The sequence below is a fragment of the Enoplosus armatus genome, chromosome 2, assembly GCF_043641665.1.
Source record: "Enoplosus armatus isolate fEnoArm2 chromosome 2, fEnoArm2.hap1, whole genome shotgun sequence".
Lineage (NCBI taxonomy): Eukaryota > Metazoa > Chordata > Actinopteri > Centrarchiformes > Enoplosidae > Enoplosus > Enoplosus armatus.
In genome coordinates, this window is record NC_092181.1 from 3206490 (window position 1) to 3227115 (window position 20626).

At 43.6% G+C, this 20626-nt stretch overlaps 2 protein-coding genes across 2 annotated transcripts; one reads left to right on the forward strand and one right to left on the reverse strand.

Annotated features, from left to right (window-relative positions):
- The first annotated feature begins 506 nt into the window (after positions 1 to 506).
- pdcd11 (programmed cell death 11) lies at positions 507 to 12902 on the forward strand. Its single transcript, XM_070916673.1, has 35 exons — positions 507 to 608; positions 810 to 956; positions 1123 to 1287; positions 1431 to 1592; positions 1710 to 1830; positions 2034 to 2209; positions 2362 to 2469; positions 2689 to 2901; positions 3008 to 3132; positions 3228 to 3288; positions 3792 to 3938; positions 4054 to 4305; positions 4433 to 4558; positions 4647 to 4841; positions 5021 to 5191; positions 5283 to 5496; positions 5658 to 5807; positions 6262 to 6374; positions 6607 to 7106; positions 7275 to 7337; positions 7596 to 7692; positions 7847 to 7936; positions 8072 to 8174; positions 8309 to 8486; positions 8836 to 8892; positions 8997 to 9119; positions 9352 to 9474; positions 9689 to 9857; positions 10163 to 10300; positions 10404 to 10550; positions 10723 to 10973; positions 11298 to 11466; positions 11610 to 11763; positions 11959 to 12124; positions 12370 to 12902. Exons 1-35 carry the CDS (start codon positions 507 to 509, stop codon positions 12539 to 12541), a joined length of 5448 nt encoding a protein of 1815 aa, XP_070772774.1. The 3' UTR covers positions 12542 to 12902.
- A 69-nt stretch (positions 12903 to 12971) lies between these two features.
- Positions 12972 to 20519, reverse strand: LOC139294766 (RING finger protein 122). The gene is made up of 7 exons (XM_070916685.1): positions 19901 to 20519; positions 19333 to 19705; positions 17613 to 17766; positions 15922 to 15964; positions 15396 to 15437; positions 14665 to 14747; positions 12972 to 13869 (listed from the first exon to the last, which is right to left on the reverse strand). Exons 2-7 carry the CDS (start codon positions 19355 to 19357, stop codon positions 13749 to 13751), a joined length of 468 nt encoding a protein of 155 aa, XP_070772786.1. The 5' UTR covers positions 19358 to 19705; positions 19901 to 20519; the 3' UTR covers positions 12972 to 13748.
- Between the last annotated feature and the right edge of the window lie 107 nt (positions 20520 to 20626).

The window sequence follows — 20626 nt, forward strand, 5'->3', positions numbered from 1 at the left end:
AACAATTTGATATATGTTTGAATCAACATCGAGTTTGTCTATATCGGAATGAGCCCTTTGTCTGCTGGCAAACTTGCTTTGTGATTAACGGTAGCCCGAGTGGTAAAATATGATACTGGTAGCTAATGTGGTCTCGTGCATTTCGTGGGTTAACTTTTTACGCTGCATTATGGCAACTGGTCCAAATGGACTAGGTTATATTTCTCCAACTGCTTAAAGTATTTAGATGTGCATGTGAGGAATCAAACTGTCTGATTAGAGAGAGCCAGGTTTGTGGCTCTCATGCGTCTGTAACACTGTAATGTAACAGGGACTAAGTCTCAAATGGAAAAACGATTATTGAGGCACACGAGAGGCACAAACTGGGTTTCATGCTTTTCTACATTCGTTCGTCACTTAGCATAATCTCAACTTTTTATATCATCAGCGGGTTAAGAGGTTTTGAACTGATCTGTTTATTGACAATGAGTTTGGTTTTCTCAGACGACTGTAAACAACTTAAAAACATGGAATCTGTAGAGGAGGACTTCCCCCGTGGAGGGACGGCAAAGAAACCCACTGAGAGTAAAATAGTGGTGCAGCGGACAAAAGTGGACAACTTGTTCCAGGTAGAATTCCTCTCTTTTCTATCTTTCTCTATCTATCCAAAAGCCTTCATAGAACTGAGTATCAGTTATATGACTATCCCCAGAAAGAGGATTATCACGCAATCAGTACATTACTTAAGTGAACATACCCTGAAGTTTGCCATGTGTTTTTTATACTTAGTCTCACTTTATAAGGTGTCCGTAAAATGTCCTCTCTCGCAGTTTGCAAACGAACAAGCAGAAACTAAGAAGAGAAAGGGGGCGGTCAAGGAGGACGGCAAGAAGCTCAAGAAGCAAAAGACGGGCAAAGAAAAAGATGGTCTGACGCTGAACGCAGAGGCCAAGTGTGTGGAAATTCTACATATCAAGGTAATACATTTGTCAAGAACCAACGTATATTTATGAATTGTTAAATGTGTGTTTAAGTAGATGCATTTTCTCAGTAAAATATTTTCAGTGTGGCACTGCTGTGAATCTAAAAGGTATTCAGCCTGGTATCTGACTTGGTATTGTGTGTCCTTTTTGCATTTCCCAGTATGTGAAGGAGGGTATGCTGATGCTGGGCTGTGTGAAGGAGGTAACAGACTTTGAGGTGACAGTCAGCCTGCCTTGTGGCCTGCAAGGCTTCCTCAGCATCAAGAACATCTGTGACCCGTACACCAAGCTGCTCAGCGAGCAGCTGAGTTCAGCTGATACAGAGGTAGGCCTGCGGAGCGATGATTTAAATACACTGTTGAAGGTGCTAAAGGGTTGTCGTGGTGGGCCATATCATTGATGATGTACAATGAAGTCCATGCTGTGTGTACAATCATTTGACAATTGTCTTTTATTTTTGCCTCACAGGAGATCTGCTCTCTGCCACACCTCTTCTACTCTGGTATGTTGATCAGGTGTGTGGTTGCCAAGTTAGATGTATCCAAAGGAGGCTCTCTTAGCATCCAGCTCTCAACAAATCCAAAGCTGGTCAACAAGGCTCTCAACTCAAGCTCTCTGAAAGCTGGCATGGTGAGCCATTAATGAGCATCTTCAGTTAAATATTTGGTTTATACATTTTAACATTCAGCTTTCCCTGTTTATTTTTTATCCAGCAATTTATAGTAATGTTATTTTGTGACCACTCAGGTCTTGAGTGGATGTGTGGAGAGTGTGGAGGATCATGGCTTCATTGTTGACATTGGCATCAATGGAACCAAAGCCTTCCTGCCCAAGAAAGCACCAAAAGAGACACACAACAACCCGGAAGGTATGACGCAGTGTTTCAGTTCGCTTGTCATTTGCTGAGGAAGTCATGGAAATTATCTCATATTTTCTGATGCAGGGGAGCGTTTTGCTTCACCTGGACCGTGAAGTTGTTTTCCAGCTTTTATCAAACATATTCAAAAAGTAATGGATTGGAAAGAAGTGTCAATACATCTCTCAACCATGTGTGTGTTCTCATGTGTCCAGAGCTGAAAGTGGGTCAGTGTGTGACATCTCAGGTGGAAGATGTAAAGAACGATGGGCGTGTGGTCCGCCTTTCCGTCAGCCCCCCAACCATCGCCCAGGCCTGTGCTGACTCCGAGCAGGGCTGGAGCCTCACAAACCTTCTGCCTGGTCTTGTGGTCAATGCTACGATCAAAAAGGTAGAGACGACTTTTCTTTTAGTTTTGAATTTTTTGATTCTGATAATGAATACAACTTCTGCCCATCTACTATTGCTGTCATTGCAGTCGCTATGACAACTTCAGTGGTAGCTATGTTTCATTTTAATAAAGTCCACATGTTGGTATTGCAGGTGACCAAACATGGTCTGATCCTGGACTTCCTGTCCTCCTTCAGTGGCCAGGTGGACTTTCTCCACATGGAGCCAAAACAGGCATCCAGCTACACCGTGGGAACCCAGGTAAAACTGAGCTGGCGCATGGATCCTTATGGCTTATACAAAGCAGCGCATCACTTTGTGTCTGTCATTGTTGTCATCTTTCTGATCTGGTCTCTCTGATAGATATTCTTTGAAACTGAAATGCACCTTATTATATAATAGTCCTACATGGTGTGTGAAGTGTTACCAGTTAATGGTGTTTCAATGTGTAGGGTATAAACTTTGCATCAATCCACCCAGGTGTGTGCCCGCGTGCTGTATGTGGAGCCATCCACCCGTGTGGTGGGCCTGAGCCTGCGCAGCTACCTTGTTCAGCCCGTGACCACAATTGACCCCTCTCCTGCTGGAGGGGACCGCATTGGTGAGGTTGTGATGGACTGCAAGGTGGCTGCTATGCACCACATGTCTGGAGCCATGTTGGAACTGCCAGACAAAACGTTGGCCTTTGTACATGTGAGTCAGGGTGATGCCTTTTTAAATATTTAAACCTACTTTGACGGTTAAGAAGAACTTTATTTAATTTCTCAATAATGATAACTTTATTTGTCCTTCTTGACAGAGGAACCACCTGAAGGAGTCTAGTGAGCCAGCCAATGATAACGCAGTACTGGCCAGGTCTGAGCACACCTGCAGGATCCTGGACTTCAGCCCCATGGACCAAATTCATTTTGCTAGTCTGCGCAAGTATGTGAGACCTCATGTGTGTCTTATTCCATAGTAGGCATGGACCTCTCTGTTCTAATCTGATGTGTTGACAACCTTCTTTTGCTTGATTTCAGGAGTGTGATCAAGAGGCTTTTTTATAGATACCATGATCTTCAGGCCGGTCAGATTGTGGAGGTAAGAATAAAGCATCACCACTTTTCGAGGTGCCCTGTCACACATGTGACTTGGATGTAGCTGTTATCAGTTTGGGTCTGATATTTACTTCTGTCTGTACACTGACACTGACACTGTACACCTCAAATGTTTTTTATGTATTTACTCATTTAATTTGTTGTTTTTTTTAGTTATTGGGGAAAAAGGACACATTCTCTATTGAAATCCCCGTTATTGATGTCTTAGATGTTTGTGCATAACAATTCTTCTTTCTGCGTCTTAAAGTAATCCAGTCACATCTGAATGTGTATTTAAATCAATTGTATTTAAAGAAATAGTTTGATACGCGTATTCGCTTTCTTGCCAAGAGTTAAATAAGAAGCTCGAAGTATCTGTCTGTTAAATGTTAAGCTACAGCCAGCAGCTGCTTAGCTTAGCTTAGCTTAGCTTAGCATAAGGACTCATTCTCTGCTGTCTTCTGTCTGTATCACATTGTCTTTTTTTGATGTGTCTTTCCCTCCAAGGGGACAGTGTCAGTCCTGCTGAATCCTGGCATGGTGGTGCATCTGTCTGACCACATTAAAGGCCTGGTGCCCCGGACCCACCTGTCTGATATCATCCTTAAGAACCCAGAGAAGAAATACATGGAGGGCATGAAGATCAGATGTCGGGTCAGTCCAGTTCTCGACTTTGTTGTCCACAAGAATAAAATTTGCACTTTTAACTGTCTGTCAGATCGTCATTTGTGTTGTTCCTCTGTGTTTGTGTGTGAACGTGCTCCCCCAGGTGCTGTCAGTAGAGGCAGAGAATAAGAAGCTGTACCTGACCAGAAAGAAGGCCCTGGTTGAAAGCTCCCTGCCATTGTTCCTCAGCTACTCTGATGCCCGTCCTGGCTGCGTGTCCCACGGCTACATCGTCTGCATCAAAGACTTTGGCTGCATTGTTCGTTTCTATAACAGCGTCAAGGGCCTGGTGCCGCTCAAAGAGCTCAGCTCAGAGCCCATCATCAGCCCCGAGGAGGTCTTCTATGTGGGGCAGGTGAGGAGATCAAACAGTGTGAACGCAGATGAACGTCATTCTTCAAGATGTTTGGGAACCATTATCAACAAGCATTTGACTGTGAACTATTTGGCTTCAGATAAGTTTGCTTTCGTTGATTGTCCAGGTGTTAAAGGCTAAAGTTCTTCAGTGTGACCCCGACAAGGCGAAGATGGTGCTGTCATTTAAGGCCGCGGTGGAGGGAGACACTGAGGAAGCTGCCAAGCCCCAGTTGGACTGTGAGGTGGGGAAGGTAAGTCAAAGACCTCATGCCTTTTTGTCTTTTTATACCTGAACTTATCATATTTTGGCCTCAACATGTGTATTTGTGTGATTTGTAGAGGCTGGAGGCCAAGGTGCTGAAAAAGTCAGTCAACGGTCTGGAGGTAGCCATCCTTCCTGATGAGATCCGTGCCGTACTACCCACAATGCACCTCTCTGATCACATATCCAACTGCCCTCTGCTGTGGGAGAGCCTGCAAGAGGGAGACAACATCTCAAATCTCATCTGCCACAGCAAGAACAAACAGAATATTGTATCCTGCGCATAACAAGTCTGTGAACCTGATCACAACTGAAAACACTACTTTCTTTGAATCTGCAGTGTGAAATGTTTACTGGCCTTTGGTTTTCATCGGGAAGTAAATTCACACATTTCCTAATTATGAAAAGCAGGAAAGTTGTCTCTGTTTCCTTAGCTGCTCCTCTGTTGAAGAATCTCACCAAAAAACCAACAGTGAGGTGGTCACTGGAGGAAGGAGTGGTTGCCAAGGACTTCTCTGAAATCACAGTTGGAATGCTGCTGATTGGTTGGATCAAGAACATCATGTCCTATGGCGTCTTTGTAGAGTTCCCATATGGCCTTGTTGGTCTTGCACCCAAGTCGGTGAGTAAAGGGCTTGAAATTCTCCCCCTCTAAGTCGTTTATCTGCTTCCCCTACTAAAATTCCTCATCTGCTCTGCTTTATTTTCTTTAGGCCATGTCCAACAAGTTCATCAGTGATGCGACAACTGCCTTCCAGCTGGGCCAGACGGTGTTTGCTAAAGTGACCAACCTGGACGAGGAAAAGCGGCGCTTCCTGGTCACGCTGAAGATTTCTGAGGTCACATCTCCAGAGGGTGATGCCCAGACCAGACTCATTAATGGTCTGCAGGAGAGAAGAGCTGTGACTGAAATGTTAGCCATGAGAGGTATGATCGCTCTCTGTACGTTTGTTTTGTGATGATTGCCCACATTGATAAAAGGTTGCCTCTTGCTAATAGTTTCAATAAAAATCTGATATTTTGATTCTTGAAGTTTGCCGTCAGTGTCCAACCTCTCATTATCTATCATATCTTGTCTTTGCTCTCAGATAACATTGATCTTCGCCAGAAGCTGGCTGCTCTGACTGTCGGTCAGAAGCTGAAGCTGACAGTAGATACTGCAAACGACAGTGGTGCCACCTTTAAGTCTGATGATTTAGTCAGTGCTACCATACTGGCCACCAAGCACCAGGTCATGGGTGTGTATATGACCAGAAACCTTTGTAGAAGTTCTTGACGAAAACGCTGGTCTTTGCCATCACATACATTTCTTGCAACGTCTTGACATGCATAACAGAAACGGGTATCAGGTTTTCATGGTATGATTGCATCAACTGAAATAATGTGGTAAGTGATGGTACCGCATTATTGAACACAAATTGTCTAAATATTGCTTATCAATAAACCATAATGAAGTATTTTTGGGCATTTTAAGCCTTTGTTACAGAGAGTAGGCAGATGACAGAAAACAAGGTCAAGTCAATTTGCTTCTCACCTAATTGAAACCAGTGTGTGTCGCACCCCTTACAGAGAGGATTTCTCTGTGTCGTCGGGCGCATATTACATTGTTAGCTTTAACATATTATTTATTTATTTATTGCAAAATCACTTTATGTTAGTAACTTAATTTTCTGTTGGCTGCCGTGTTTCCAGGTGTTAATTTGACCCCAGGACAGAAAGTTAGTGCAGTCCTCCTCCATGTTGACATCCTGTCAGCATGTGTCCATGTGTCCATGCTTTCCAAGCTGGTGGGGAAGAAGAAATCTGTGAGTATTTTCCCAAATGCCATTCCATTGTTTCGAAACAATGACAATGTTTTGACTTTTTGGGTGCTATGGAAAGTTGGACTGAACTGTTTCCCAACACTGCTTTTTCTGATAGCACGCAAATGTAGATGGTTTATATTAAAGGTTAGGGCACTCATATAGAGTTGAATCATAATCATCTCGTGTAGTTATTGACCTTTTGATATCTGTGTTTTCATTTGTATTTTCACAGTTAACTGAAGGATCAAAGTACACTGCGACGTTGCAGCACATCGACAAAGACTTTGCCGTCATCTCACTGGATGATTCGGCACAGCTGACTCTGATCCAAGTGAGCAACCACCTGAATGAGGTATTTCTGTCCGAGTCGGAGAAGCTGAAGGCGGGCATGAATTTGGCCGTTGAGGTCATAGAAGCCAGCTGTCAGGAAGTGCAGGGGCTCCCTCTGGTGTCGTGGGCGCGCACTGCACCAAAACGACAGCTCATGGCCTCAGAAAACCAGACGGGCTCCAAGGGTCACCGCTTTGGTGAAATGGTGCAGGGCAAAGTGCGGGCGGTGAAGCCTACCTCCATTCAGGTCACACTAGAGGACGGAAGCTCAGGCAGCGTGCACGTGTCTGAGGTGGTGGAGGTCTCAGAAGTGTGTCTGGGATCCTTCCCCACGTCCTCGGTTAAAGTGGGCAGCGTGGTCACTGCCAGGGTCATCGGAGGGCGAGAAGCCTCCAATCACAGGTACGTACTGCCGGAGGGTCTGAATAGACATTTCCTATTACATGTAGCTACTTTTGTCATGTTGTTTTTATTCCATTCTTAATCTTAAAACAACTGTAAAAATGTAAAGATGAATGTGAGGATTAAATTGTATTGAATTTAAAATGAATTTCAACTGTCTTATTTCAGATTCTTGCCTTTCTCCCATCCTAAAGTCACATACACCATCCCTGAGCTCACACTTAGACCCAGGTAATTGTATGGTACAGCTCATTGTACATTGTATAATGCAGGATAACCTGAATATTATTTAATCCTAAAGTAAATTTATTTTCTGCTGCCTTTTTGTTGCAATATTGTACAGAGAGATTAAAAATGCTAATTACGATCACATAAAGCTGTGGTGGCGTTACTACGGTTAATATTTTAGTTTAGATGTGTATTTTTATCTGTTCTCATCCCACAACACATATCGTGATTTATTAGTTTCTGTTTCTTTTCTCTCTGCAGCAAACTGGACAAGAGTGCAGATTTTAAAGCAGTTACAGCAAAAGAAAAACTAAACAGCTATAAGGTCGGGGAAGAAATAACATGCTTTGTATCAAAGGTGAGTTTGGGAAATCATAATGGCTTGCAGTAACTTGCTGTATTTCTTCCTGGCAGTTTCCTCAAAATGTACATTTTTATCATAATTCGACAAATCAGAAATAAATCAAACTTTAAGGTCGAGGTCTTCAGTGTGTTCATGCTTCTGCCCCCAGTTTAATCCAGAGAGGAAGTCTTTGGAGGTCACCACCGATCCTTGTGTCACTGGGACGGTTGAACTGCTGGCCATGATCACTGATCCAAAGGTAAGTTTACCGCTCCATCCACATGTCAGGAGCATTTTTAACATTCGAGTGATCATCAAAATGAAAATGAACGAGGTTATAAAGTGAAAATTAGATGAACTGTAATTTAATTGTTTGAATTCTGCTTATTTTCAGGATGCCGGCCACCCAGAGAAACTGTACAAGCTGGGCCAAGCAGTCCATGCCAAAGTGGTAGAAGTGAACGCAAACCCTCAACGCTTTGTGCTATCACTCACAGGTAGGGGAAGTTTCTAATCATTGTTGGCTCTTCTGCTTTAGTATCTGTATCTGTAGCTCTTGCTTCAGATTGTTTATCAAATCCAAAAACAGACAACAATTCATTTGGCTTCTGGGTTCCTTTTTGTTTTCCAGGTGTCCATCAACTGGAGAAAGACAGTGTTTCTTTGGGGATGGTGACTAATATTCAGCCACAAGTTGGCCTCCTGGTCAAACTTCCCTTTGGCGCCATGGGGACTGTTGCTGTCACCGATCTGGCTGACGCCTACAGGCCGAACCCCCTGGACGGGTACAGAAAGGATCAGCTGCTCCGGTCAGTAGATGCCTTTTTAATGTGTGCTGCACACAGTCTGAGCCACAGGTAGACTCGTATATCAAGCCAGGTGTTTTATTTCAATCACAAACGGTGGTCCACTTCTATCTGTGTGAACCTAAAAGAAACAAAAGCTTTTTTACTGAATCAGAATCAGTGTAGTGTAGGCCAAACAAAATGAACTCGTTACCAGTTGACATGGTTGTAAACACTGATTTCCCACCCTGCCCAGAATACGTTTATGGGCAACTGCTGGCACAGAATATCAACTATCAGCAGCTACAATTGAAAAATGTTTGGTACCACCATCAGACTTCAGAACCCATTTTGATTTGACTTTTTGTTTCAGGTGTTTCCTTCTTGGGAATGAAAATGGCAAGTGGCAGTTGTCTCTACGTCCATCAAGGTATGAGCGAGGTTCATTGCATTTGTGATTTTCTGTAACAACAGGGCTTTATATTACATGTATCTTATTACAACATGCGGTTGACTGCAACTTTGCTCTTCCAGGCTGAACCCACAGCAGGCCAAGCCTGCAAAGGACCCGGAGGTTTTGTCTGTACTCAAACTGAAGGCAGGCCAGATCATCAGGGGCTTCGTCAAGTCTGTGGGAGAGCAGGGGGTCTTCATCAGGTAACTGAGAAATCCATCCAGCACTGAAATTTAGCGCTAACGTTCTTCGGCATCAGACTGGAAAGGTAGTACGTCCATATTTAAACTCCACAGAAACATGTGAACTTCTAAAAGGTGCTCCGTATTTTTCTGGAGAATGTAGTTTCAGGGAAGTTATTTCAGCAGTTATGAATGACTTATATATCCACTCATGTTCCTGAAGACGTCCTTATTTCACATGTCTGTCTTCCAGGTTGTCAAAGAGTATCACAGGAAGAGCCCAACTTCAGCAGTCCACCAAGTACTTTGTCAACAGCCACAAGGTCCTCTCTGAGCACCTGCCTCCCAACACCCTCCTCACTACCAAGATCCTCAGGTACAGAAAGCACAGATCTCCCTTCTGTGGTTGTAAAGTGTTTGAAAAAGAAAGAATCATCATCATAGCAGACACCAGGAATTGATTTGGACAAACGGGAAGGATCTAGTGGCTTAATGCATGTGATATTGTGTCTTTACATAAGACCATTTATAGAATCGATACCGTCATCGTGTCATTTTTAGTCTGCAGCTCTTTCTATTCTCGTCCTCAGTATTGACAAAGAGGAGGTGTTGGTCAACCTCTCTCTGCTCCCAGAGGACACCGGGAAGCCAGACGTCCTTCCAGAATCTCTCGGTCTGCCGCTTCGTCTGATCGGAGAGGAGAAGAAGAAACATGATACTAAGAAGAAGAAGAAGCGCACACTGTCTGAGAGCGAAGAGGTAGCAAACGGCCTCTGTTTCCTTTCTCACTCGCATCAAACTTTCTTTCCTTCCCTCCTGATTTACATGAAATAGTAAAATCTTTGTAGATGACTCACTACTCAGCCTTTTAAGTTTGCTGAGGTCCTGGAGGTGAACAGTACTCAATATAGGAAAACCACTTCCACATAGATCAATGCCCTCTTCCGTTATCAATCATGCATTATCCTTTGCTCTGGCAGTAATAAATGCTGCATTGATCTCTGTCATTGAAACTCTGCAGCCGGATGGTCACTGATGCTCTTTACTGTTGTTCCATTTGCCAGAAACAAGCAGAGTCCCAGCTCCCGAAGAAGAAGAAGAAAACAAAGAAAGCAAAGACTGATGACAGCGACAGTGGAGTGGAGGTGTACTTCAGAGAAGAGGAGGATAACGAAGACGAAGAAGAACCCAAGTTGGATTCTGTGAGTAGGCGAATACACTGCTGCTCAGTATTTTATTTATTTTTTTTTTTTTTTACAAACCTCCATAGATTTGGAACCTGAAGTTTCCCCTCCCCTCTCTCAGCAGGTGACGCACAGCTCAGCGGGTCCATCCAGACTGCAGGTGGCAGCAGGTTTCTCCTGGGACGTGGGACTGAGCTCCCTCAAGCCGGCCTCTGCAGCGCCGGAGGGGGACTTCAGTGACGGAGAGGACCAAGACACAAGCAGCAAGGTGAGCTGACCATAAAGCTGCACATATAGTCTTAGGGTTATTAAAGGAATACAACGTTCTGTTGTGTTATTGTATGCAGCTCAAAGATGATCTCTGTAAGTCTTTTGTTATGTAGCAAACTCACCACTCGTCTTCTTTCCTGTCTCTTGTCTTGGATGCTCTCTTCTACCAGCCCCAGAAGAAGTCTCGTCATGAGCTTGAGCAAGAGAAAAAGGCGGCAGAGAAGGCCCTGGTGCAGCGGGAGGCCGAGCTGATGGATCCGAGCCTGCAGCCCCAGGATGCGGCTGCCTTCGAGCGCCTGCTCCTTGCCTCGCCCAACAGCTCCCTGCTTTGGCTGCAGTACATGGCTCACCATCTGCAGGCCACCCAGATCGAGCAGGCCCGGGCCGTCGCCGAGAGGGCCCTCAAAACCATCTCCTTCAGGTGATTGATAGGATTATAGATACATTTTTAAAAAGTTATTCAACTGTGTGAGCGTCATCAAGATAATACATTTGTTTTTGCAGAGACTCTCAAAAGACAGCAGAAAGAAATAAACTTTTTAATGTCATTGTAATTGTGTATTTTTTTGGCCTAAACCTTTTGTATCATCCCTAATGATTGATAGTAGTAATGGTATCTGTTGGGGCGAGGAGGTAAAGTAGTGTGTCCATATCTGTTAGAATAGGCTTGCTATGTTTACATAAATGGTTGCGTTGATGGATGAAGGCACAGTTTAACAACAGATGGTTGTATTTTTTTGCCCAGGGAAGAGCAGGAGAAGCTGAACGTGTGGGTGGCCCTGATGAACCTGGAGAACATGTACGGCACAGAGGAGACCCTGAAGAAAGTGTTTGAGCGGGCGCTGCAGTTCTGTGAGCCCATGCCGGTGTACCAGCAGCTGGCTGACATCTACGCAAAGTCCGACAAGAATAAGGTACGATCCGCTGAGTGTTTAAATACCAGACGCATCTGAGCTTTCCTTAGTTTATACTTCATGCCCATTTGTTGAGACGGATGCTGAAATACTGTGTTCTGTGTATGTGTGTGTTATCTGCTCTGTCTTATGTTTGTGTCCAGGAGGCAGAGGGCCTGTATAAGACGATGGTGAAGCGTTTCCGTCAGAGTAAGGCAGTGTGGCTGAGTTACGGGACCTTTCTGCTGCAGCAGGGTCAGAGTGAGGCTGCCAGTTCTCTCCTGCAGAGGGCGCTGAAGAGTCTGCCCTCCAAAGAAAGTAAGACAGCTTGACATAATGAGACATAATGTCACGAACCAGTTTATATATATATATATATATATATATATATATATATATATATATACTGTGCAGTCTGTGTCAGAGTGCAGTGTGTGTGTGTGTGTGTTTGAATGTCCCAGCTGTGTGTCTCCACAGGTTTTAACCTTTATTCATTGTCATGCTTCCTCTCAGGTGTGGATGTGATTGGCAAGTTTGCTCAGCTGGAGTTCCGTTATGGTGATGCAGAGAAAGGTCGCGCCATGTTTGACAAAGTCCTGACGAGCTACCCGAAACGTACAGACCTCTGGTCCGTCTTCATCGACCTCATGGTCAAACATGGATCACAGAAGGAAGTCAGGTGAGCAAAAGGCCTGGCTTTTCTTTCTGCCCCCCCTCCCATTGTCACATTTAACACATTTGGTTTCATTCCTTGTAGCATCTCTGTTCATAAATAGGTAAACACACTTGCTAAAATATGCATGTAAACTAATCAGCCTTACTTGTTTGCTGACATTAGTGAGCTGGTTAAGTGTATAAAGACTATGTTCACGATCACACATAAAGAGTGCTTCATGGAGTTCTCCAACTTCCTGTCTCCTGCAGGGCGCTCTTTGATCGTGTGATCCACCTGAGTGTTTCAGTGAAAAAGATCAAGTTCTTCTTCAAGCGCTACTTGGAGTACGAGAAGAAACACGGCACCCCGCAGAGCATCCAGGCAGTCAAAGAGAAGGCCATGGAGTTTGTGGAAGCTAAAGGCACCGAGGCTGCCAACTAATGACCAAATACACACAATAATACACACATTGTGTACGTGTGTTTGTGGCCCCGGACGCTCATACAGGTCCCTCTTGAAAATGATCTTCTTAGCTTGTAATTTAGCTTTTTTTATTGTTGTGGACTGGGGGGGGACTTTGGAACCGGAAAGTCTGGGTTTGATGCTGTAATGTTGCAGAACACAACAGACCTTCTGTAAAGTAGGTTGCAATCATCTATAAATGTTAAAAACAAACTGGTATTTAACATTTCATCAACTTCATATTAGTCCATTTTCTATAACGAGTGTGAGCCGTGAAGAGAATGATTCATGTTCTGGCTTATTAGTTCACTGCATTTTTGAATGGATTTATTAAAGGTTCCTTTACACGTTTGTGGGAGCATTTTCTATGAATCCGGCCGGCTGGTCAATAAGTCCAACACTATTACAATACATTACGTGACATTTTATTTAAAAGCAACAAATACAAAATAACAATATATAGGGACATGTTTACATACAATACATACAGGCAAGACTAGTTTTTCTATCAGTCTCTTTTTAAAAGGAAAGGGCCTGGGACACAATCGGTAACAATATTGTCTACTTAAATCGTCATGGTTGTAATCCCGCTGGTCTTGGTTTCAGCCGGAGGTTGTGGCTACCTCTTGACTGCTGGAGCGTTTCACCTACATTGGCAGTATTGAAGATGCATGTGTGGCACGGGGTTATAGGGTGACATGGTTTGTGCTGGCTGTATTGGTAACACCCCTGAGATATTAGAGGTATCCATACTGATCCTGTACTCTGATGTCCTACTCAATGCCTGGAGTGTTGTTGGTCTCTGGCAGTGCTGCACTAGTCGTCCCGTGACAGTGGCAATGATATCCTGCTCTCTAATGTGGCTCCTTTTTCCTGTCATGTTTTTTTTTTTTTTTTTTGGTGAACAGTGCAATATGGAAGTAGAAGTAGGAGCATTTTTTTTAATGAAAAGATCCTATTCATCCACCCACTCCCTGACTGATCTGACCAAATCGTTTTGGTGCTGTCAATATCCAATTCCCACCAAGGCATCCTGCTCAAAGGTCAGCCGCAGGGCGGCCACTTGGGATCATTAGCAACATTTCCTGTGAGATGTCTTTAAAGATGACCGCTGTCCATCATCCCTAGTGTATTTAATGTGTGTGTTTTCTGTAAGGGGAGTCCGGTTTCCTCTTTCCTAGCTCCCTCACACCTCCTCTGGGTCCATTGGACCCTCAGCACCCTGGGGAGCGTCTGTGTGGAGCCGAAGGATGGGTTTGTTGCACATGGGGCACACGCTGCGGATCTCCAGCCACTTAAGCAGGCACCTGAGGAGACAGAAACAGTATTATATTAACAGCTAGGTTGAACATAACAGCAACAGAATCTAGTTTACCAGAACTCCACAGTAACACCCGGAGGCATGATTTACTGCTTTCTGCAGCACTCATCTAAAAGGAAGCTATTACTAATTTTGTGGTGATTTAGTCCAAAATGTGATAATGAAGACTGGTGGCTCTCCTGTTTAGATTGGCTGGAAATAAAGAGGAAACATCCACAGATGCACTGTATAAACCTTCAACAAGAGGGAGAAAAGCCGTTAAAGACTACCTCCCCCTCGCTGATAAATATATATTCATTGCAATTAAGTCATCAGTGAAGATCTATTACATTTACTTCGCAGTCACTTGATCAAATAAGTTTTGAACCAAAGTATAATTATTTTTCCAACATGACAGCTCTTGTTGAAAATGTTTTCAAATGTCTTTGAAATAAAATGTAAAAACACTGCTTTACCCCATCCACATTCTGGGAAACAAAGTGTGTACGTAGTTAGCTTAGCTTGCTTGGAGACGAGGGGTAAGAAAATCCACTTAACAGCATCCTTAGAGCTCACCAATTAGCACTGTACATCTCGTTTGTTTAGTTCGTGCAAAATCCAAAGTGTAATTAAACAAGTTGTGCTTTTACGGGGGTTATGTGCTGGAGTGTTTAACTTCCTGGAGACTTGTCATCACCGTGAGGTTGCCAGGCAACCAGCGAAGGCCCAGGTATGCTAACTGAGAGTGAGCGTATTTCACAAACTTCTGAACTATTTATTTATACGTATAATAATAACTCACTTCTTGTGAAATGCATGTGAGCATGGGCACACTCCCAGTTCATCTCTGGTCCTGAACTCCTCCAGACACACCGCACAGGTTTGCTGCAAGAACAAAAATAACAGCAAGGTTAATTTACGTGTGATTTAATTGTATCCAAGAACATTGCTATTTGTAAATGAGACAAATTTTATCAGTAAATTAATTCAATTTAATTTAGATTTAGAGCATAACACAAGTATAAGCCAGTGTTCAGGAATAATGTTTTTAATCTTAACTATGTTTCCAGGTAATTTATTTCAGCCTTGTGCAAAAACAGAGATTGGACAATGCTGCCTTGGGAAAAAAAAGAAAGAACTTAGAAAAGCAGTCCTTATAGGAATCACAAGAGACAGAGAAGAGATCTTTTTATAATGCATTTTGAATGAGTGCAGTTATTCCTGGAGTCCTAAATCCTGCTATAAGTAGAGAGCCAAGCAGGCACTCTGAATTTTTCTTTTTTTTTTTAAATGACTGCATTTGAGATACAAGATATTTTCGGGACATCTCTGAGAGTGTGCAGCAAGTTAATCATATCTGAGAGGATAGATTGATTGAGTTAACCAACCAAACCCTCCCAGCTCATTACGGGTAATCTGAGCTGGCACGGCAGCAGCGTTGGGGTAACATGAAATGTGTTCAGCTGCCAGGTTTTAACATGTGTGTTTAGCACAAGCGGCGTGTAAAAGCTTTTGCAGAAAAGAGTGACTTACTCCCAGGAGGCTCAGTTTCTTGCTCGCTCCCTTCAGCACCACCTACGGTTGGAAAAAGGGAGAGGAAGGAGAGTTGCACTGGGTCAGGCGAATGATGTGTCAGCACTATTATGTTGGCAGAAAACACTTCAGATGGCTTCAATGTCCTGATGTGACTAGCTTAAAAATATCAGCAAGAGTGGGGTGTGCTGTTTGTTGTTTAGTTTTTAAAAAAAATCATCATGAGTACACATAATACAGACAGCTGCAGCTGTAGTTCAACCTTCCCCGAGGCTAAAAACATTGTCACCATCTGTCACCGCACCTACAGCACCACACTGTCACAGCCGGCTACCTGCTGGGTTAACAGTTTTCGAATCAGAGTGTAGGTAATGACACATGGATGGGGTCAAGGTCATCTATAAAGGGTGGTGTCAGGTTTCACAGTTGACAATAACCGTGTGAAATGCTGTAGTAGTATTTATAACCTGCCTCAGAAGCTGGTGTTACATGTTCACCCACAGTGACAGATACAGCAGTGACATACCTCATTGTAGCTGAACTGCTCCCTCGTTCCTTGTTGTTTCAACCTGAGAGAGGCAGAGAGACAACAACATCTGTACAGGTGGAGTGACTGTCGTAACAACTGTAACTTAAGTTGGTGGTTCCCAACCTGGAGGTCGGGACCCCGGCAAGGGGCACGCGAGATGATCACGAGGCAGAAAATAAGAAAAAACTAAATGCTGCTGCAGACAATTATGTTTATTTTTTGGACTTTTCTCCAAGCTTTACTTCTTACTTGTGAATTATTAAATAGTTTTACCTCTCGGGAGAGAAAATCACCCTTTCACTGAACTACTCGCAACTTATCGACATGCAAGCAGCTACGAGGGGTCACAAAGAACCACTGACTTAAGTCATCCACGTTGTTAATCAAAACTCTATACTATATTATACGATTATATAGTCATATAAACCAGCACTATACTGCACTCTAATTACGGTGGTTAAATTGGCACCACATACATGTATAGAAACTGGTTTGCAATTTATTTCTCAGCTGATAATTTTTTATTCATATCACTGTACAGCCCGGCTGAAGCTGGACGTTTGAGGCCAATAATCGTCAATATTTGCACAAATCTGATAATGATATATTGGTTGTATGATAGTGTCATTTTTTAAAATAAGCACTTGAACAACTTGGGATTTAAATCTGCACTAATTGATTTTTTTTTGGCCACATGGGGGCAGCGCAACAAGCTCTAAATACAATATTGACATAATATCACCTTATAAAGTTGATATGGCAAACATGTTAGCACACAGTTGTTTATTTACACATCCAGCAGGCACTGGGCAACGTTAGCATTCATTTAGACTTTTGTTTGTTTCCACCTGATGAATATATATATATATATATATAAGTCCAATATTCACTCTGCCTACTGTGGGCGGGAAAACCAAAGCAATGAGCCAAAAGGCGCTAAAAGTGAGGCTCTGCAGATCTGAGGGGAAGTGCAGAGTTGGTGGTAATTCTATCAATACCAGCAACCTTTTTCACATTACATGTAGTCATTTGATCCACTGCTAATATAAACTATTGATTAGGCCAAGATATGTACAGTGTATGGAGCAGGATATGTTGTAGTTTAAAAATAAACTTGTCAGTGATCTTTGGTGGACAAACTATATTTTGGAGACACAGTTTCAAGATGACCTCAAACATATCTTTGACAGTATCTGCAATATGCTAATATGGACCGATGTAGTGGCCCAGCTGATTGATCAGTCTGTCTCTTCATCACTGGTTCGTTTTTTTGTTGAATTACTTTGCTTTTGCTACTGTTGTAAAATACTGTACATATATACATAAATACTAGCATAGATTGATGTTTTGGGTTTCTTTCTCTTCTAATTATAGACTATATAGCAACTTTGGTAGCTCTGGAGGGCAACACTCATAAACACAAACATGATTGCTGCCATCATCACATATTAAGATCTTATTACCAAGGTAGCTTTGAATTCATTTTAACCTGCTGTGGCACACTGTGTTGCAATGCTTGTTCAAACGGCCAAAAAATATCTAACTGCCCTCTTGCGGTAATGTCACGTCTCTTTTTGTGCTTCCTGTTTGTTTTTTGTTTTTTTCCGCATTTCTCATGTACCTTCCTCATTTTCTCCCCAGATTATCAGCCACCCAGTCCATCTTCCTCCCAAACCTCCTCTACATACCTGAAAAGGTAGCAGCAGAAGATGAGGCTGAGCATGAAGACGAAGAGGCCGATGCCCAGCACAATGACATACACATTGAGCGGGAGGTGATAGATGTCAGACGTCATGCTGCAGTAGTGTTCAGAGCGTTGAGAACCCAAACCACACAGGCATCCTGCCAAGAGTTTGCAAATACAGATTTACACACATTAACAAGTTTAAAAAAACTTCTCATATAAATTTGGAGGAGCAACTGTCATTCTGTGGGACTATCATGGCAGTTAACCTCATAACCTTCATATTTATAGATTTCTGTATTTTATTTTTGTTTACAGCCTCAGCCTACAGAAAAAAAACAATATCCCGTCTTGCAACTTCATTGTTTACTTTCCCAATTTAACCGCCAAAGCTTCCCCAAGATCTACAGCACACAGTCGTTAGTATTGACAGTGCAAGTCAAAATTGGTAGCACAGACTTCAGACGCTGCAATTTGTACAGACAACTGCACTGTTATGAGTTTAGAGAGCAGTTAAGCTCTCAAGATCTGTGAAAATAATTTTCCTTTGTCAAGGAAAAAGTTAGCCATGATTATTATTTGCAAGCGGTAAAAGCTGTATTTACAAAGTTAATGCAATCACTAACTGCAACATGAATCTAAAGTACCACGGCATGCTTCTAGGGCCACCAGGCTTTGAGTCTCTGGCTGCCAACAAATACAAAACTTGACCATATGTTTGCTTGACAATGAGTATGTGGCACTCTGGCTCATCTCCACAGAAAGAAATAACTGACTTTTACTGACAGTAAAATATTTGATGAGGAGTTCGACATAATAGTTGGTGTTTGTTTGGGTGCAGGTGTGTCTGGGGAGCTGTGACAGGCACTGTGGTGGCAACTGAGGCGCTCATAGGACTGCCCGTTAATTGGCTGTGAACAAGACAAACATGGAGGACAGACACTACTTCCGCCTCACCGCCATCTGTTCCACAGACTCTATAGAGATGACTAGTAGAGTGTGTGTATGTGTGGTGTGTGTGTGTGTGTGTGTGTGGCAGCATTGGGGGATGGAGGGATGTCTGTCTGCATGTGTTTGTAAGACAGAAATGTGTATGTGTGTGTTGCAGGTGGCAGGGGGTGGGGTATATTAAATAGGATGAACTCCGGGGACTAAAGGACCATTTGGTAAAACAATAGCAGAGGAAGCCCCACTTCCACAGGCCACATGTGTTCCTATTAATTTGCTGCAAGGATGCTCCTTGCCAGCCTCTAAATGTCCATGTGTCTCTCTTTAGAGTGAATGAATGGGTACAGCTTGCACACTGTGGGGGGTACGGGTTGGATAATTTGACATGGCTGGGGGTTGGGGGGATTTACAAGGGGGGGTGGGGTGGGGGGTGGGTAGTGTAGGGAAGACCTAGGGTAGCATAATGAGAGATGCAATTATGAACCAGGCATGGATTCACTGCAGAATCAGTCAACAGTCACAAAACAGAAAAAAGGTTAGAGAATCTAACATCTTCAATTTCAGTTGTCATAGCTGTCAAACAGACATGACCTTGAATGTGGCTTATTTTAACTGAGGCCTCCACTCTCTCACTAATTTACCATAGTACATCCATTATGTGGACCCCATACGATAGCAGCCAGCAACTAAGTAACTGAGTTTATGAGATACAAGTAAGGACACGTGCTACCACCTCTTGTGTATTTAGCAGACGGCAGAGAAATCCACTCACTTACCGTTACACCATTGGAATGGTTGCATGAAATTTGACTCCCAGGGCAGCAGCAGTAAATCCAGGCCCTGTCAGGAGAAGGCTGGAGAGGAGCCAAGCTCGTGGGCCGGTACTCCGGACACTGAATCTGTTTGGAGCCTGGATTCAGTCACCCTGAGCTGGATCGCTCTCTTGTTGGGCTGCGTTAGCTCCTCCAAAAACAAACCATCAAGATTTTCAGATTTGCCTCAGATTCCACAAATCTTCGGGAGGTGCGGTTTTTGTTGGCTCAGCAGTCTGTGCTGCCCAGCATTCCCAAATCTGGATTAACCACTCCGTGTAAAGATTGGGAGATTTGGGACTGGGGTTTGGACTGGGACCGAAGACCTCATGTGCTCCTGGATCCCAGTGGGAATGATGTCATCACAGGAGAGAGAAGAAGAGACAAAGAAATCTTGTCAGAAGAAATGATTGTTTTTCAGATGCCTCATGCCATGTGTTATTCAGGAGTTGTTATTGTGGAGAGCTGAATCTCACTCAGTCACAATGTCATAAACAACAACACAGGCTGCTTGGTAACAGGAAATACTTACATTTCCTGCAGAAAAGGGCCTCTTTGGCTTCACTTTGCGTCTGCAGTCTCGTCCCCTCACCAAAGTCAATGACATCCGCCGTTCAAAATGACAGTCCTCATCCAATGAAGGTAATTATCTGGCATTAGTCTGTGCTTTGTCTTCTCCCAAAGCTGCTTTTTTAACAGAGGATTTTCACGAGTCTCATCCCCCTCTCCTCTCGTCTGTTGTCTCCTCCTCCAGTCCTCTGATCTTGCAGTGGGTATTCCTCCTCAGTATAGAAACCAGAGACGTGCTTCCCTCTAAGCCCAAACAAAGTGAGGACAGCTCCATGCAGTCAACAACAGTCCTCTAGCTGGGTTTGGTATTTTGCTGGTGTGTGTTTGTGTGTCAGTCAGAGCATGTGTGTGCGTGGGGGGGGTGGGGGGGGGGGGATCCTACTCTCCCTCTAACCATCTGCTCCCTCAATTCAGAAAGAAAAAAATCAGAGACAAAGGTGGTGCGTGTGCACAAGTGTGTCGTATTTAGTCTTTCCCACCTCCAGCTGGCTTTGTCATGGCAGGCTTCCCCTCTTCCTCTTTCAGTCCTTAATGGTGCTCAGAGAGAGCCTGCAATTCGCCTTTCCCTTCCTCTCCTTGCTCTTGCTCTGCCTTGGGTTTGTAAACAGATCTCTGCTCATGTGACCAGCCGTTTTGCCTCGCAACTCTCCTCTCCCTCAGCCCTCCCTCGCTACCTCTGTCCTCCAAT

Excerpts from the sequence above, each read along its gene's own strand:
- pdcd11 (XM_070916673.1), top strand. The coding sequence starts at position 507 with ATGGAATCTGTAGAGGAGGACTTCCCCCGTGGAGGGACGGCAAAGAAA. Across the intron at positions 5,497-5,657 it reads TGAAATGTTAGCCATGAGAG|ATAACATTGATCTTCGCCAG; the intron begins GTATGATCGCTC and ends CTTTGCTCTCAG. Across the intron at positions 5,808-6,261 it reads CACCAAGCACCAGGTCATGG|GTGTTAATTTGACCCCAGGA; the intron begins GTGTGTATATGA and ends CCGTGTTTCCAG.
- LOC139294766 (XM_070916685.1), bottom strand. The coding sequence starts at position 19,357 with ATGCAACCATTCCAATGGTGTAACG. Across the intron at positions 15,965-17,612 it reads TTCTGCTGCTACCTTTTCAG|GTTGAAACAACAAGGAACGA; the intron begins GTATGTAGAGGA and ends TGCCTCTCTCAG. Across the intron at positions 14,748-15,395 it reads AGAAACTGAGCCTCCTGGGA|CAAACCTGTGCGGTGTGTCT; the intron begins GTAAGTCACTCT and ends TTGTTCTTGCAG.